Source organism: Penaeus japonicus, unplaced genomic scaffold (genome assembly GCF_977035675.1).
Source record: "Penaeus japonicus unplaced genomic scaffold, GWHDUDI00000001_assembly GWHDUDI00000013, whole genome shotgun sequence".
Classification (NCBI taxonomy): Eukaryota; Metazoa; Arthropoda; class Malacostraca; order Decapoda; family Penaeidae; genus Penaeus; species Penaeus japonicus.
Genome location: NW_028234415.1, coordinates 33,672,202 through 33,689,701, shown reverse-complemented (window position 1 = coordinate 33,689,701; position 17,500 = coordinate 33,672,202). Strand labels below are relative to the sequence as shown.

Genomic DNA, 17,500 nt, shown 5'->3' with positions numbered 1-17,500 from the left:
CTCTCTGTCTCTCTTTTTCTCTCTCTTTTTCTCTCTTTTTCTCTCTTTTTCTCTATCTCTTTCTCACTCTCTTTCTCTCTCTCTTTTCCTCCTCCTTCTTCTCCTTCTCCTTCTCCTTCTTCTCCTTCTCCTTCTCCTCCTTCTTCTCCTTCTCCTTCTCCTTCTCCTCCTTCTTCTCCTTCTCCTTCCTCTTCCTCTTCTCCTTCTCCTCCTTGCTCTTCCTCTTCTCCTTCTCCTTCTCCTCTTCTGCTTCCCCTTCTCCTTCTTCTTCTCTTCTCTTCTCTTCTCTCCTCTTCTCTTCTTCTCTCCTTCTCTTCCTTCTTCTTCTTCCTTTCTTCTTTTCTTCTTCTTTCTTTCTACTTCTCCTTCTACTTCTGCTTCTACTCTTTCTTCTTCTTCTTTTCTTCTTCTCTTCTTCTTCTCTCTCTTCTCTTCTTCTTCTTTTTCTCTCTTCTTTTCTTTTTCTTTTTTCTTCTTCTTCTTCTTTTCTTTCTTCTTCTTCTTCTTCTTCTTCTTCTTCTTCTTTCTTCTTCTTCTTCTTCTTCTTCTTCTTCTTCTTCTTCTTCTTCTTCTTCTTCCTCTTCTTCTTCTTCTTCTTCTTCTTCTTCTTCTTCTTCTTCTTCTCCCTCTTCTTCCTCTTCCTCTTTTCCCTTGCCCTTTTAGCCTACCTCTCTTCAAAAGATTGATTTGAAAGGTATGTACAGAAACCTGTGTCTGTAGCTATTTGGAAATACATTAAAGATTACATCGGATGAGCGTGAATGCTTGAATGATTCTCTTCTAGAAAGAATAAAAACATGTCATGTACAACATATAGAAAACTCACACTTATGCTACACATGCTGCCATTGGAATTATCCAGTACAGACTGGCAAAAGTGAGTTTTTTATTGGGTTTATGAATTTTATAATATATCTACAGTATATATATTGTCATAATGGAATCCAAGTAACACTGAAAGGAAACCCATGATACTTTCTATTGATTATTTTGGATGCTCTGGGGCCTGAAGTTCTTTATAATGTCACTAAATTAACAAGTGAATCCTGTTGTCACACCATAAATTATAAGGCTGCATAAAAGAGGAAAATAATAGTGCTATAGACTTGAAATATGACTTTAAATCTGAAGTAGTTTGAGTAACTAATATTATTTTATTAAAAATAGCTTCAGGTGATTGAAGACAGGTTGGACAGAACTACAAGAGGACTTGAGGCTCTTCAGCTCTCCATCTCCTCAGCCTCTCAGTCAGAGGAGGACTTGTCTGTCAAGTAAGTGTTTTCTTCTTTTCTTTCTTAGTTTGGGGAAGCTCATGGGACTTTTCAAAATGGTTTGTAAATTGGTGTGAAATTTCTCATTGAAAGAAAAGTTTTACTTGTTTTATATGGACAGGAAGGTATGAATTTGAATGAATAATTTCAAAAAATCTTTTCACTTTTTCCCCAATCAATTTAGATAATACGCATAAAAGGTAAAAAGTATTGAAATGTGAATTACACATCTTATATTGTGAATTTATTTATTCTCTTTTGTGCATCTTTTCAGCTTTAGTTACAGTGAGCTATGTTAATATTATTGGGAACTACTAATATTTTCACAGAGATCACCTGGAGGTCCCATCTCTGCGTGAATTGGAAGGCAGCCGAGCCCTGTCGCCATCCACTCTGGACAGGCGACTGGAGGATAAATTGCTGATGCTGGAACGCACCACAGAAGCGGCAGTGAAGCGCACACGGGATCTGGAGATGACTGTCAAAAATCTGAGGCTCGATCTGGATGTAAGTAGTTTTGTTAACCCGTTAACGACGGATGACGTGTTTTTTCGTCATACATGAAGCAGGAGCTTTTGCCTGATAATGGGCGTTATGACGTTCGGGGATTTTGGATCACTATGTTATTTTATTGTGCTATGAGTAATAAGTGAGTGATGCTAACAATTGCAGTCATAATTATTATAACTGCCATAATATTAAGCAAAATGGGTTTCAACTCACTTCCAAAACCTAGATGGCACCACTTTCTTCTAGCACCAGCAGGAGAGAGAGCCTTGAATGGCACCCATCTACGGTCTCTAGCAAGCACTATCTCTATAGAGGGATGGCACATCGCAAGTTGCCGACCTCTTGCTCTAAAGTACCGCAGATGAAAGATGTGCAGGCAGAACGAGAGGAGGAAGGTGACTCACACCATGCCCAATGCCTACAATGTGCCACTGTGCCAGTAGGGATGCCTTTTATTGTGGCACTCACTGTCAAAAGCACAAGTTTCCTTCCTCTTCCCTACCTCTTCATTTTGGATGTTTTTAAGTTTCGTGTTTGTTCGTGACAGCACACAAATACGAAAAAATAAAGTTGCTTTTTGTTTCCCCCTAAAACAGTAATACTTCTATCACATTGAGTATAAAGAAAAAAAATGAGTTGATATGGACCCTGAACTACAATTTTAGTCAACTGCAGAATTGATGGAACCTGTGATATGACAGATATAAATTTCTAAAAACAGTAAAACACACAAAAAAACAAAACACAAAAATGGATCTAGCTCTACAATGAGTGACTAAAAGGGAGTGGGAAAAATCAAATTATGTTGCAGAAGCTGCCTTGATCAGAAATTAAACTCATCCTGGACCCTGTGTAAGCAAATCTATCCCCCGTCGGCAACGGGTTAATAATTGTAAATCTTAAGAAATGATAATAGTGATTAGAATGTTTTAGCATACTGTGTTATTCAGCATCTGCATATTAAAAACAAGAATAAAGAATGATTAACCACTTCCAGGAGGCAATAATAGAGCGTGATGCTCTCCAAGAGCGGTCAAGCGAACAGCTCGTTCAAATCTCAAGCTTGGAAGCACGTCTTGATGAGCTCAGGAGGTCAGACCATCCCATGGCTGCCGAGATGAGACAGCGATTCACTCTGGTTCAGGAGGATTTGGAGAAGAAAAGGAATGAATTGGCAATAAGAGGGAGAGAGGTAATGCATTTTTTACTTGGTGTTCATGTTATTTGTTGATTTATTGTATTTATAAAGATTAGTAGAGAAAATGTTTTTAAAAATTACTCCAGTTTAGTATCTTATCTTTCAAGTGATGTACATCACAAAATAGGAAAAATATGTAAATATAAGATATATACTCTCTTTTGATATTAGTTAATGAAAACTGTTTTGTCTTGATTATTGTCATTGTGTTTTTTTGTGATATTAGTTGATAAAAACTTTTTTGGCTTGATTATTGTCATTGTCTTTGTATATAGTTACACCGGTGAAGTCACTCAGAAAAGGGTAAAAAAAATTATATTTATATCTTAATGTTTTTTCAAACTTTTAGGTTGAGGAGCTACGATTCAACCTCAATGATCTCCGAGGAAAGTTGTTGTCTCGTGAAGATGAACTGCAACGACTGCTGTCTGTTTCACAACCTCACAGTCTCCCCCAGTCATCTGCAGAACAGCTCTTAGCCAAACACCAACAGCAGGAGGATTTGCTCAAAGCTAGAGATGAATTGATTGAAAAATTAAAGGTAATTTGATTACAAAAACTTTTTTTTCTGCGCTCACTCTTGTGAAGCACTAAGTGTTGTGTGACAGTATTCCAGGAAAATTCTTTCCATCAAAGTCGACTCCCTTCCCCATTCCCATTTCCCATGTTCCCCTTCTTTCTACTCTGAAATATGTTATACCTCATTAAATAAAGGTAACACATTTTATTTGGTCTCAGAATGAATTGGCTAAGACAGCCAAAGGAAGTGGAATGCCTCCTGCGCTCTCATATCGTCTTATTGATGATAAAAATGCTGAACTTGACAACCTGGCTCAGCGTCTGGAGGATGTGAAGGCCAGAGTTAAAGATGTGGCTTTACAGTTGTCACAAAATGGAAATGTGGAGGAAGCTGTGAACATGGTATGTATAGGATGTACACAAGCTTTCTTCAAAATAGTGTGCTGCATAGTCAGAATCAGTGGATTATTTTGCCACCACTGGCAACATGTGTAAGCTAACATCAACCATTAATTATGTTTTTTTTTTGCATAGCTCATTGATTTAAAGATATTTTTAGTGGGTCATGGATATTGGTGTTTTATAATTCAGCATATATAGTATAATGTGCAATTTCTTCTTCTTATCCAGAACTTGAAGTAATAAATTGTGAAACAAACTATTGATCAAATATCACCTTCTTTGGCTGATAGTCTCATTTAACCCGTTCCTGACGGGGCCAATCAGGCTTAAATAGACCAAAATTCTGGGACTCTTGATCGCACAAGCCTAACGCGTCGGGATTCTCGGCTGCACTGGCCGCGAGCTCCCACGCCCCGGGCTGGACAAAGTAACGCATCCCCGTCGTGTAGCCCAAAAACCACTAGACGTGTTATCTTGTTACCCGTCGTTAATGGGTTAATGACCAGTATTGGTTTACATAGATACCTTTTCCTTTACAGCTGAAAAGAATTGCCATTGATGGGAAATTCCATGAGACTCTGGATAACAATGACAACACACACAACTTGGAAGTGTTGAGAAGAGAGCCAGTTGAGGTTTCCCCAAGCTTGACCTCAGTTATAGTAAGTTAAGGTTTACAATATTAGTGATTACTCCAATTTGGAAAAAAGATTTAAAATGAGATTTGATTATTGGTGTGGGAAAGCTTCATTCTTTTTATGTGATACTACACAGGATGAAATTGACAGTAATATTCACTTTTTTATTTTTTTTTATTAGCATTTTGCATATGTATGATATAGCCTCATATCAGAGATGAGTTTAATGTACTGATGTTCTTATTTATGTGTAAAGGTTATGGTTTGTGTTTAATTAAAAAAATGAAAAACATAATCTTACACAATCTTCAGTATTGCTATACATTTTGGGAGATTTATTATATTGAATGAATATGAATAAACTATATAGGAAAACATTTCTATCACAGGGTAAGATGTTTTTTTTTTTAATGTTACATTACAGAATGTTACTTTATATAATTTCTTTCTAAGTTACCTGATGATAAGACCCATGAAATAAAATAGAAAAAAATGACAAACATAATTTACCTTTTTCATCATTCAGTCTTTGTTTATTATATATGTTATTACAGAAGAATAAAAAAGTAATAGGGTACAAATAATTAGTTTTTTTTAGCTATTCAATGCTAATTTTCACATTTGTGTATACTTTCTCCATCTTCACCCTGCCCTTATTTTTTTTGGCTATGAGAAAAAAAAGCATAAAAGTGACTCAACATATGCTGGACCCATACAAAACCAGAGACAGTTATTAGTATACATTTCATTTTTTTAAATTTTATCTTTGATACAATATTTTGTTATAGGTATCAAACTCCAAGGAAAAATCCTCCATGATAGCTATGCCAACGAGTGGCGAAGAGGACACAATGACCACGCAGTCGTCCCAAGACCTGTCATTAATGTCCGTACAAACAGAAGCCTTGAAGGTTCCAGATAAGCTGGTTCAGGAGGTTTTATCGGCATCAACAGAATTGAAACAGGTAACAGTGTTTGTTTTTTTCTACTTTTGAATATATGCTGGAAGAGTAGTTTGATCAAGATGAAATGATCTTGTTTTGATGAAAGGAAATTGTGATAAACTTTCACAATGCCATGAATTGTAGTAAGATGCTTTCAATAAATCAAATCCAGTTTTGCAAGAAATTAGGTACTACTTGTTGTACATTTAGGATCCAAATCGTGATAACAAGTAGAGTGAAACTTTACATCACGAGATATTACACCATTCTTCTCTATACCTCCACTCACATGCATTTATTTTTGCCACGCATGCAGGTGTTAGACGAGGTGATCGAAGGAAGGGAAAAGAGTTTTGCAGAGGCTCCTGATGGAACTGTTACAGAAAAGGAAACTTTTGAGGTTAGTAGCTGTTGTTAGTGATTAATTAAAACTTTGTACATATGTATATGAAGATGATATTGATTTTTAAAATGCTTTTTTTTCAAAGGGATAGTACATAGGTCAAAGTATTTTTTTGTGTGTGAAACCCTTTTTTTTAGACTTGTTTAGAATTACTTGAAAGATCTTGAAAAAAAAAATTACCTTTTATGTTATTTATTTATTTATTCATTTTTATTATTATTATTTTTTTACAGTGTACAAATACATTTTTTTTTGTTTATTTATTTATTGGAGTTTATGACATTAAGGAATTTTGAATCAAAATAAATTTAACTGATTTTTAGTGCAAATTGTAATTTACATCTTTTCTGACATTACTAGGCATCAATGGTAGAATCAAAAGCAGACGAAGAGTCTATGGACGTCACAGAAAGAAAGGTATATTCATCTCAGGTCTGTATGGTTATCTTTAGGAAACCTCTGGATGCTTTAGTCATTTTTAAGTGTTGCTACTATTATCAGTTCTTTTTTTTCATCCTCCTACTTTCATAACTTTGGTACATCTACGTTTATACCTTTATGGATTTTCTTGAAGTTTACAGATTTTTTTTTAATTTCTGGCCTGTTGTTGTTGTTTTTTCTATCCTACTCTGTCTTTTAGTGTTTTATTTTTGTTCTGTTCTCTGTGTTACGAAGGAGGGCATTGAACCTGGGCACGGAAAGCCTTCACCTCCAGAGCAGGCAGCTACTCGTGGAGAAATTACACTTACCAGAGAAGACTATGAAAGCCTCTGTTCTGCTAGTGATGAAGTTACTGTCCTTAGAGTTGAAATTGACCTTTTGCAGAAGGAGATAACCAGCTTAAATGACTACCAGGTAGATGAGTTGCAGCAAGGAGGAGATGCAGATGGCTTGGATTGTTGTCGGCCTTGCCTGCTTCCGAGACCTAACCACTCTTGTGCATAAGACCGTTGTGATATACAGTGCCTGTTTGAGATCTAACAACCGTATGGAAGACTGTTGACCGATGACTGCTGGCACTCCGTAGTGTGTAGGTGTACGTTTGGAATAACACCAGAAGCGTTTGGTTCACCCACGTGTTTGTGGAGATTAGTACTGTATGCAGCTTTGACTGTATGGTATTTTGAGTGGGAACTATATGGTTCCATGTTCCAGTTTTCAGTATGACTTCTGTGATGATACCAGATTTTTCTTTTTATCTTTGTGCCATGGCATGCAGATTATTGTGCATTGTTGGTTTTAAATCAATATTACTAATAACTTCATGCTTTTGTAACTGAAAGCAGCATGTTCAAGCTCTACTAATTGATGCTGGTGGGAGTAGTTTGAAGCCTTTTAATATTTATACTATACAATTTTTCTCATTGATATTGTACATTACCATACTACTAATAGAGATGCTTAAATTTTATACATTGTGTAAAGACAGAGAAATCAAGGCTCTGTTAACATACATAAATATATTTCGAGGTTTGTACATAGACATACTACATACATCCATGAATTAGCATAAGTCAATTTTTTTACAATGAAGAATTCTACACTTTGTCAGATGCTTAGGAAAGTAAATTTTTTCAGTGTTTAGGAATGAAAAACTTCTAGTATCAGGAGGATAAGTGCAAGTAAGTAAAAAATAAGAGACGGGACAGGAAAATAATCAGAAGAGAAACCAGTATAGGTATTATACCAGTCTATTTCTTTTGATTTTTATAGAAAAAGAGTCTTGTCTCTTACAGGGCCTTTGGTTATTCGAAAGAGCTTAGGTGAATCAAGAAAAATAAGAGAATGAATAGTAGATATGTTGTAACAGTTCAAGGAACTAGAGATTTAACAGAGAATCTCTTTTTATTTATTTTTATTGACTTATTTATTATTTTTTTCTTTTCTTTTCTTTTCTTTTTTTATTGGGAGAATAGCTTTACATTGGGAGATACTTTTGAAGGATACAATGTTATGAGCCAATATCAATCTTCAGCTTTCTCTTTATTCTTTTATTCTTTTTCTTTTTATATATTTTCAGTTAGTCATCATGTTCATTTTTATAATTTTCTTTCTATGATTTATGTTTAGTAGTTTTCAGTTATTCCTTTATTTTTTAAAAATTGTTTGTGATTCATATGAGGTAAGAAGTTGATTAAATTGTGCTTATTTTCATCAATAATAGTTCCATGATTTCTTGCATGCCCAAGAATGTAAAGGAGAGAAATAATCTTAAATCTTTAAATAATCCTATATCTGAATTTATTGTACTTCTATATCTGAAACTTATGATATATTTATGACAATAGAGAAATAATACAAGTATGAACAATCATGAAAAATGGGAGTTGTCAGCCCCATTCTCTAGACTACTGAAGACTTGCAGCCATACAATATATGCCATTGCAATGTACCTTATTCTTTTTTGTAAGAGAAAAATGAAAACTCTATGTATGGCTTTTTTTTTTTTTTTTTTTGGTGTAAATGCTAAAGTCTTTGTGTCATGGTAAATGCGAGTTCAATTTTGATTATCATAGTCCAGAATGGTGGAAATGGATTATTAATCAAGCAACTTAAAGTATGATTCTTTAAACAGGTAAATAAAATGGGAAATGGTATGCTATATGATAATGATTGTAAATAATAAGATATGGACTTAATGGGATAATAATTGTAAATAATAAGATAAGCACTTATGAGAAATTAGAAGCATGATTTTTGAATATGTGAAGAGATAGATTCAATTGTTATATTTATGTCAATGTTATATTTTACAAAGATTCCATTGTACCACTTCTGCTGAAAAGAATATGGAGAGAGATAGATATATATACATATATAGATCAGAGAGACATAACACATACATACATGGATACATAGAAATAAAAACTTTTTTTTCAATGTTGATATAAAGGTATGTGTTAAGTATATATTGCTATGGTTTATTTTACTGGGTTTGTTAATTATACAAGAGTGTTTCTGAATGCAAATGGAGAATGACCATGAAAGCTGACAAAGACTAATCCATTGAGAAGGTTGTGTGTTGATTATATAACCACGGTTGATCCGAAGCAAGAATGAAAATTAAATATCATTCAAGTGTATGTATTTTCCCAAAATAAAATTCATAAAATGTGTAACTTTAGGTATTTTATCTGTGATTTAGATGTAGATATATTTATATACATATTTTCTTACTGTACATTTTTCCCTTCTTGAAGTTTGTAGGTTGTATCTTTTTGCTCTAATTTACTTTTTTTTATTTTAAGGATTGTTTATTGCTCAGAAGTGTAAAATTATTGGTAATATTCTGTTTTGATTTAAAGAGTCAAGTAAAAGATATGATTGATATGATTTAGTTTTAGTATTAGGCATGAAGAAGATAATGATATATTTTTTGTGTAGTGACTTTAATGTTACAGGGCTCTTGGCCTTTACTTGTAATGATTTCTTTGGGATACATGCTCATAGTTAAACTCAGGCTGTTTGTCTTATGTTTGGCTTTTGCTTACCTGGATGTTCTGGTTATGCCACTAACAGAAAAAACTGGAGGAGGACTACAGAATAGCCCAAGATTTGTTAGAGGCACGAGAGGCGGAAATCACGCAGCTGTCGGAGGAAATCGAGGATGTCGTGCCACAGCCTCTGCCATCAGAGACAATCCAGCTGCAAGATCGATGTTTCAGACTGGAAGAGCAGGTAGGCTTGCAGATGGTTTCACAATCTTCTTAGGTGTTTTTGAAATCATATAAAGGGGAAAAGAGTGAAGCGGTGTTGGTATTTTAGTAGTTCTTTTGTTGTTGTGTTACTCTATGAAGAACATGAGAAAAGAATAACTGTTATAATTTTGAACACAGTTGTTGGAGCTACAAGGAAAGTTGGAAAATATGGAAACAGACTATGAAGAGGAAAGAAAATGCCATCAAGAATCTGAGGAGAAGCTCTTGGAATATGGAAAGGAAAGAGACAGATTGAAGGAAACCATCAAAGAAGGCTCAGAAAAGCTGAAGAATATGGAAATGGATTTAAGAATGACTAAGCGTAATTTAGAAGAGAAGACAGACCAGCTGCAACAGGTAAACTCTCCAGAGGGTTTAACTCCCGGCATTGTCTTACCTATTGGGTTTATTTTTGTAAATTAGATCACCCCCTCCCTCAAAAAAAAAGAAAAAAAAAAAAGAAATACATATAAATCCCTCACAAATTCTTTCCATTGTAATGGTAATTTGTCAATTTTGATATTTTGGGTGTTGATTTCCACTAAGTTGTAAAATAGGCTTATCGTATTTTATAATTTTTGTGGATTTACTATATAGAATGACTATCTTTGCAGATAAAACAAAAATATGCTGAACAGACAGTTGTACTTCGCTGCAAAGAGGAGGAGCTGGTTAAAATTAATGCACAGGTGGATCATATACAGGTGGAGATGAAGGAAAAGTTGTCTCACGCAAACAGGGAACTTACAAAGATGGAACAACAGTATCAACGAGAGATATTAGGTGATATATGAATTATATCTTTAAGTGTTCATATGCTGGAATATTGGTTTGAATATTTCATCAAGGCAATAAAGAAAGACTGTAGACATGTCACTTACCTCTTTTTGTTCTAATTTGGTTAGTTTTTCTGAAATTAGTTGATCATTAAATTGTGTGCATGATTTTAGTATCATTCCTTTGTAGTTTATTTGCGAAGAAAAAACAAAGGCCTGCTACTAATGTCTTGCAAACTGATATATTTACAGATGTAAAAGAAGAGCAGATTGTTAGAGAAAAGCAGTTATGTAGCGACTATGAGGAACGCATGGCGGATCAGGTGGGTGTCTGTAACCCTCATTTAATATGTGACCAAGAAGAGGACAGTTCAACCTATGTGTGAAACTTTCAGATGCAGAGAAAGACTAAATCTGGATTGTTATTATCTGACTTTAAATCATGATATTAAGCTTTTGCAAGGTCAGATTTTCATGCTTGGTGCCAGAGAATATTTTTAGTTCTATGTCTCATCTACCCCCTGGCTGAGAATCCACTGCCAAAGGAACTAGATGCTTAAGCTCACCTTTTCCTTAAGGTTATTGTGCACTATAGTCTGTTTCCAGTATTCTAGTGCAGAATTCAACTAACCAAAATCAAACTTAACCTTTATTAACCCATTCACGCCGGTTGACGTGATAGCACGTATTGTGGTTTTCGCGTCAGACGCCCTGGACGCGCTATGAGGGGAAGCCGCGCGCTCGGGTAGAGCGAGCGGGCAACCGAGGCTTGCGGCTTGTGCGCCCGAGAATCTTGAGGCGTTAGGATTATGCGTTCGAGAACCCCGGTATTGCGACCGCGCAAAGCCGGAACTGCCCCGGCGTGAATGGGTTAAACTTAAAAGCCAAAGATATTATCATGTGTTGATAGTTGTATCTATTTGCCAAACAACAATAATCAATTTAATTTGAATCAGTAGGTAAAATATGATCATGCATCAGGTGATATATGATGAATGACCAAAAATTATTTCCTTTTGCATAATGTCACATAAGTAATCCAGGTATGGTGTTATTTAAATTTATATATGTTTATATATATATATATATATATATATATATATATATATATATATATATATATATATATATATATATATATATATATATATATATATATATATAAAATTGTACAACTAATCCTTAAAGCTGTTGTCTTACTTTATAAAAAATTGTACAGGAAGATAATTTTTTGCCTTTTGTAGGTAAGTGATCTAACCAAACTTGTACGGGACAAAGAAGAGACGATATCCAGGATTCGTCAATATTATGAGTCTGAGCTGAAGGAGGCAGTTGCACAGAAGGACCAAGCACTGCGAAAAGCTAACGAATGGCGGGAGAGGCTGAGAGTGGAAGAAGCAGGGGAGCAGAGCAGGGATATTAGTGAGTTTTAATTTGTGTCTTTGACCCTTGTCTGAAATCATACCATGATAGCCCCTGAGAATATTTGCTTGAAATGCAAATATCTGAAATAGTTTCTTAGTTCTTTGTAGCATCTCCATCTAAAGGTATGAAATTTGCACATGTTAACCTTTTAGAATACAGTAAACAGTTACAGGACAAGTAATTGCAAATATTAGAATTAACTCCTTGCTTTAATGAATTGACTCTAAAATCTTCTCACTTTCCCCAGGCCGTTTGTGTGACTCCCTGGAAGAGTTGAAGGCGGGTGTAGCCCAGGAGGTGAACAAGTCAGACCAGTTGGACACATCTTTGGTGACATACCTGAAGCAGGGGCAGGACAGGGAGAACGCGGGTCGTTCAAACAGAGCCTCAAGCACCTACAGTGATGTCAGCGAGGGAGATGAGACTGGGGATGTTATCAGCAAGATCCAGAAACTGATGACAAAGGTTCATCATGAAGGTGTACAGGTAATGTAGATTTGAAATGATTGTGAAGTTTGAAGAGTATTGAAATACTGATGGAGAAATGAAGGGAAAGAAATACTTTTTTTCCCCCTGGTTATGGTGTGATAAGGATATGCCACATAGAATGAGAGAGCAGATTATAGACCTTATTTAGGTTAAGACACTTTACTGTTTACTTCTGTAGAAGAGGACTGTGTATCTTTAACATGGAACTAGATCTTTTCATTGCTGTGTGAATGGTAATAACAGGACTTTATTTTAATCACAGGTACTGACTTTGATAGAGCTGATGTTCCTCCAGAAGCACCAGTCACACCTGAACACCACTCAGAAGTCTCTCATTAGCCAGACTTGCTTGCTGGGTATCGAATCCCTGGACAACTCAAGCATTGCCTCAAGAGAAGTGTCACCAAAATCTGGACCCAGCGGCATTGATGCAATTGGTAACAGAGAGAGAACACAGCTGCTTCGTCGTATGGCAAGTCTGGAGGAGGAGCTTAGCAAGAAAGAGAGAGAGATGAAGGAGAAAGGTCAGTGAGACTACATTGATGTCTTTTGTTTGTTCAATGTCTTTTCTGTGAGGTTTTGTTTTTCAGGTTGATTTGTGAGATTAGATCCAGTGTGTGAGTAAATTACTATCCTATTGTGATCATCTTGAGTTTTTTTAAAGAAACTCAAATTGTGGTTACTCTCTCAGTATGTTGTTCAAATCAGATAGATAAAGGAAGTAAAACAGAAAAAAGAAAAAGAAACTGTTTTAAGGTATATACTCAAGGAGGGAATATCAAGAGCCCAAGTGAGTATGACAGTTTGGATGATAGGAAGAGCAGTAGTGTATGTTTAATATTGCAGCAAATAGTCTTTGTTGACTTGGTATCAAATATTATTGCAGAAGAGGAGTAGGATGAGATAGAGAAGCTACAAATGTGAGATGAATAGATTCATGTGAAAGGATTAAATTTCCTATTCAAATTGGAGGACAGTATGTGTACATATGTTTTCGATTAATTGTTATGGAACTCTCTCCTTCAGTTGAGCAGCTAGAATTCCGCCTGGAACAAGAAGAGATAGCAGCGGATGAATTGAAGTTAAATACTGAAGCTGATAAGAGAAGAATAGAGAAACTGAGTGAGCAGCTCCATCAGGAAAGATTGTTAGAGGCCGACCAGATCTCAGAGATTACATTTTTACGATCTCAGCACAGTGCTTTGCAGATGCAGCTTCAAAAAGTGCAGGAGGAAAGGAACCATTTAAGGTAATTAGCACTTTATGTATAGGAATTTGCATTCTCAGTTTGTCTCTTGTTATTATAGTTCTTGTTTTCCTTTATAGAACCCTTGTTTACAATGGGTAAAAGCTGACTTTAGATTCTTTTTTTTCTCTAGTTCATAATTTCCACTACTTTCAAAATCTAGACTTTAGTATTACAATTACAATGAATTAAAGTTGTGTATTTACTATATAAAAATTTTGTTTATTACAGAGAAAGCTTGGACAGTGCTCAGAAACAGATTGAGACCCTGAGAGCAGATCTGCAGGCAGAGCGCAGTAATTTCAGTAATGTTTCAAAAGTACTTAATCAACAACGTCGCTTGTCTTCCACGACCAAGAATCAGCAGAATCAGGTCATCAAGGTGAGAATCAATCAAGAAACTAGTGTGAAATATTGTCAATACAATGTATTGACAGTGATTTATATTTTCAAATCAAGCTATGGTAAAAATTAATATTTATTGGTTATAAATTATACAGTATAGGTAAAGATGAATTAACATCTACATTGTTTTGGAGAGGCATTCCCCAAAATATCAAGACTAATATGTTCTCAGGCTACTTGAATCTCTTGTAGATAGTATTTTTAAGATTCAAACTTCTATTTAGTGCCAAATTTAAGCTTGTAGTGTTTTTGCTTGTATGTTTCTTTTGGTTTAAATGAATGGAAATGAGTAAAAGAGTAAATTTATTAGAACTGAAGGTGTATATAAGATATGGCAAATGCAGAAAAAATTTTTCTTTCCTTTCCTCATTACAGGACCTGCGGGAGACTTTAGAGAGAGAACGAGAGAGAATCCTAACACTCCGAGCTCAGTTGAACGAGGCTGTGAATAAGCAGATGAGTGTAAAATCAGGCACAAGCAGGGCTTCAGCGAGAGCCAGAAACTCAGACATTTTAGAGAGTAACATCAGATCACCCGGTGAGGATGTTAAGGTAAGTCACATGTCTGTGTTTAGGTGATTTTTCTACTCATCTTATTTTTTATTTGTTTTTTATTTCATTTATTTATTTATTTTTTTATTATCATTATTTTTTTACTTCTTTTTTTCCATTCTTTTTTCAATCTTATTCTTTCTATTTTCTTGCAATAGTCTTGTTCAAGATTAGAAGACATGTTTTTGGCTTATTGGTTTGTGGTATCACTCATGGTTCTTTAACCCATTCACGCCGGGGATATTCCGGCTCTAAATGGTTGGAATGCCGGGGTATTCAAAAGCATAAGCCTAATGCCTTGGGATTCTCAGGCGCACTAGCCACGAGCGAGCGTTGTACACCCACTCACCCGGCGCACCGGCCTTGACCAAGTATCTCGTCGCTGGCGTCTGATCCAAAAACCACCAAACATGATAGCAAGTTAACTGGCGCGAATGGGTTAACTTGGCTGTGAGTGTGCCCAATGTCATTTATCCCCCAACCTTTTCACCTCATAACCCTACATGAAATTATTCACATTCCTAGGTGCAGCTAGTTATTGAACAGGAAAGAGTCGCTGAATTGCAAAGGTCACATGATAAAGAAGTCATGAAAGTTCAGAACCTGACAGAGCAATTGAGGATTGAGAGAGCTTCCTCCAAGGCTCTGTTGATGGAAGAGCAAGGCAAATGTGCCGAATATACCAAAATGATAAGGAACTTGGAAGCAGAGAGGGACAAGCTTAAGAGACAGGTATGGAAGTTTAGTGTCTCAGAATTGATATAGAACTCATCATTATTTCAATATTTTTTGTTATAGAACACAAACTATGTAAAATCATTTTTTCACACCAATATGTCATTTTTTTCCAGATCGCCAGTGATCGCGAGAGGATACAGCACCAAGAGTCAAGGATTCGAGAGCTTGAGGGTGACCTAATGAAACTAGAGGCTGAATTGAGAGCCCAAGCAGCTGCCCATGAGATGGCATCTCACAGGGTCAGGGAAGGTGATGCACAGCTACACGCATCTTATACTTCTGCACTCAACAAGCTGGTTAGTGTCTGTCTGTCTTTGTCTCTGTGTGTATGTTTATGTATCAGTGTGTATTTGTGTCTGTATGTGTTTATGTATCGGTGTGTATTTGTGTGTCTGTCTCTCTTTCTGTGTGTGTGTGTATTTGTGTTTGTCTGTGTATGTGCATATTCATACTACAAACAAGACATCACACAAAAATATTGAACTGAGTTTAGTGTGACAAATGGATAAAAGGGTATAAATGAGACTGAATAGTTTCCACAACACAAGAGATGTAATTTATGCATTTCGGGTTACCCTGTCTTCAGAACTACATGTAGCTCAGAAGACGGGGTAACCCGAAAAACGTAAATTACATCTCTTGTGTTGTGGAAACTAATAAAGCCTCTCCAAATTTCCATACCTGGCCGCTCCCTTAGTTTTAATACACTTTTTCCTTCATATCTTCTCAAGGGTGAGGCAGAAGCAGAAGCCTGTTCACTTCGTCTAAGGAACAGCCTGCTCTCCAAGGACCTAGAACTAGCCCGTGAGAAGGAATTGCAACTTCAGCAGGAGTTAACCACAGAAAAGATGGCCATTAACAGATTGGGTCTTCCCGCTCTGGCAAAGATTAATGTAAGTTTGGTGCACGTTAATTTGTTGGTTTTATTGTGTTTTATTTATTTATTCATTTTTTTACTATTATTTTTTGTTTTCATTATTTTGAGTTTTTAATGGTAATTGTGGTCATGGTTTTCTAAGAGGTATCTTAAAATTGGATATTAGCAAAATGATTTTAGAGAAGAAGAATCGGAAGTGGTCAATCTTATTTAGAATAGAATTATTTTACCATAAAGATAATCATATCATGTGTTTAGTTTTAGATAAGAAATGAGGCATAGTAAATTATGTTTCATCATTGGAATTATACCTATATCACATTTGACAGAATTTGAATGAATACTTCGAGCTGCAGCTAAAGGAAAATGTCGAGCTCTGCAAATCAGTCCTAAGGTTAACAGACAACCGCCATTCAGCGCGTTTGAAGATCGTCAGTTTAGAGGCCACGATTACTGATCTCACAGAACAGTTGATCAAGGCTAAGGCAGTAAGTTTTTGTAACAAGTTATTGCTGTTAATTTTTTTTTCCCCCAATTTATATTTGTATATAGCTAGAATAAGTAAGAGAATGTATTGATGGTACCTGTTATTTTTAGAGAGAACACTTTATAAGGTAGGTGCCTTTATTTTCCTTTAATCATATTAATTGTGTATTTCTTACTAGCACCTTTTTATCCATAAATTAATTTCATCCTCAGGTATAATTTATGAATTTCTCTCATCTTGGTATTGGATGAATTCAAAATCGATTAACCTTAGAGTATAACTAAAGTCAAAATATATCAGAATTTCTTTGTTCATATACTAAGAACAAGAAGTATGTCTGACTTTTTTTTGCAAGATTGTGAAGTATTTGGTTGACAACAAAATAAATTGAGACATGTGTTCTTTTATACAGGCTGCTCACTCTAGCCCAACACCAGAGAGGATTCTTCGAAATGAACGTTCAATCTGGGAGACGGAACGGGCGGCTCTTCAGTCACTGATCTCACGCAAAGATGCTGAACTCATGAGGCTGCGAAGAGAAGCAGAATCACGTTTGAGTAATCAGAATTTCAGTGGCCCTGCAGATGACTCAAGAGTAAGGATGACAGGTTTTTAATTGTAAATGTTTGAGGAGATGGTGTATGTCATTTTCAATGAACCAATGGTAGTGATATTTCTCAACATGCAAAGGTACTGCACAGGGGCTCACTCCACATGACTTATAATGTTCACTTCTTTCTTGCATGTCTTCAGTCCTCATTACTCTCTAGGAATGAGGACACCAGATCATGTCTGCATCCAAACCCTTTCAAAAAATAGGAAAAAAACTCCCCTATTCCTCCTTCAGTCCTCACCACACAATACAAAAACTAAAATTTTATTTCTCAATTTCAGGTTCAGTACATCTATGGAAAGTACCTAC

General features: G+C 35.7%; 1 protein-coding gene across 15 annotated transcripts in view; it reads left to right on the top strand.

Annotated features, from left to right (window-relative positions):
• The window catches only part of LOC122255187 (uncharacterized), a 115,021-nt gene that overhangs the window by 93,082 nt on the left and 4,439 nt on the right, over window positions 1-17,500 (top strand). For 10 of the 15 annotated variants that reach the window (XM_043019107.2, XM_043019109.2, XM_086543462.1 and 7 more), the window contains 26 exons: window positions 1,168-1,271; window positions 1,601-1,778; window positions 2,779-2,973; window positions 3,329-3,520; window positions 3,718-3,900; window positions 4,440-4,562; window positions 5,327-5,503; window positions 5,799-5,882; window positions 6,246-6,317; window positions 6,561-6,740; window positions 9,405-9,563; window positions 9,722-9,940; window positions 10,198-10,366; window positions 10,612-10,682; window positions 11,604-11,781; window positions 12,032-12,270; window positions 12,536-12,797; window positions 13,300-13,522; window positions 13,751-13,901; window positions 14,300-14,476; window positions 15,002-15,208; window positions 15,328-15,510; window positions 15,946-16,107; window positions 16,421-16,579; window positions 16,991-17,173; window positions 17,473-17,500. The exon at window positions 17,473-17,500 is cut by the window's right edge and continues 187 nt beyond it. In XM_043019107.2, the coding sequence (XP_042875041.2) occupies window positions 1,168-1,271; window positions 1,601-1,778; window positions 2,779-2,973; window positions 3,329-3,520; window positions 3,718-3,900; window positions 4,440-4,562; window positions 5,327-5,503; window positions 5,799-5,882; window positions 6,246-6,317; window positions 6,561-6,740; window positions 9,405-9,563; window positions 9,722-9,940; window positions 10,198-10,366; window positions 10,612-10,682; window positions 11,604-11,781; window positions 12,032-12,270; window positions 12,536-12,797; window positions 13,300-13,522; window positions 13,751-13,901; window positions 14,300-14,476; window positions 15,002-15,208; window positions 15,328-15,510; window positions 15,946-16,107; window positions 16,421-16,579; window positions 16,991-17,173; window positions 17,473-17,500 (4,258 nt within the window). The remainder of the gene's footprint in view (window positions 1-1,167; window positions 1,272-1,600; window positions 1,779-2,778; window positions 2,974-3,328; window positions 3,521-3,717; window positions 3,901-4,439; window positions 4,563-5,326; window positions 5,504-5,798; window positions 5,883-6,245; window positions 6,318-6,560; window positions 6,741-9,404; window positions 9,564-9,721; window positions 9,941-10,197; window positions 10,367-10,611; window positions 10,683-11,603; window positions 11,782-12,031; window positions 12,271-12,535; window positions 12,798-13,299; window positions 13,523-13,750; window positions 13,902-14,299; window positions 14,477-15,001; window positions 15,209-15,327; window positions 15,511-15,945; window positions 16,108-16,420; window positions 16,580-16,990; window positions 17,174-17,472) is intronic. The other 5 variants (XM_086543461.1, XM_043019103.2, XM_086543464.1 and 2 more) reach the window with 3 other exon arrangements.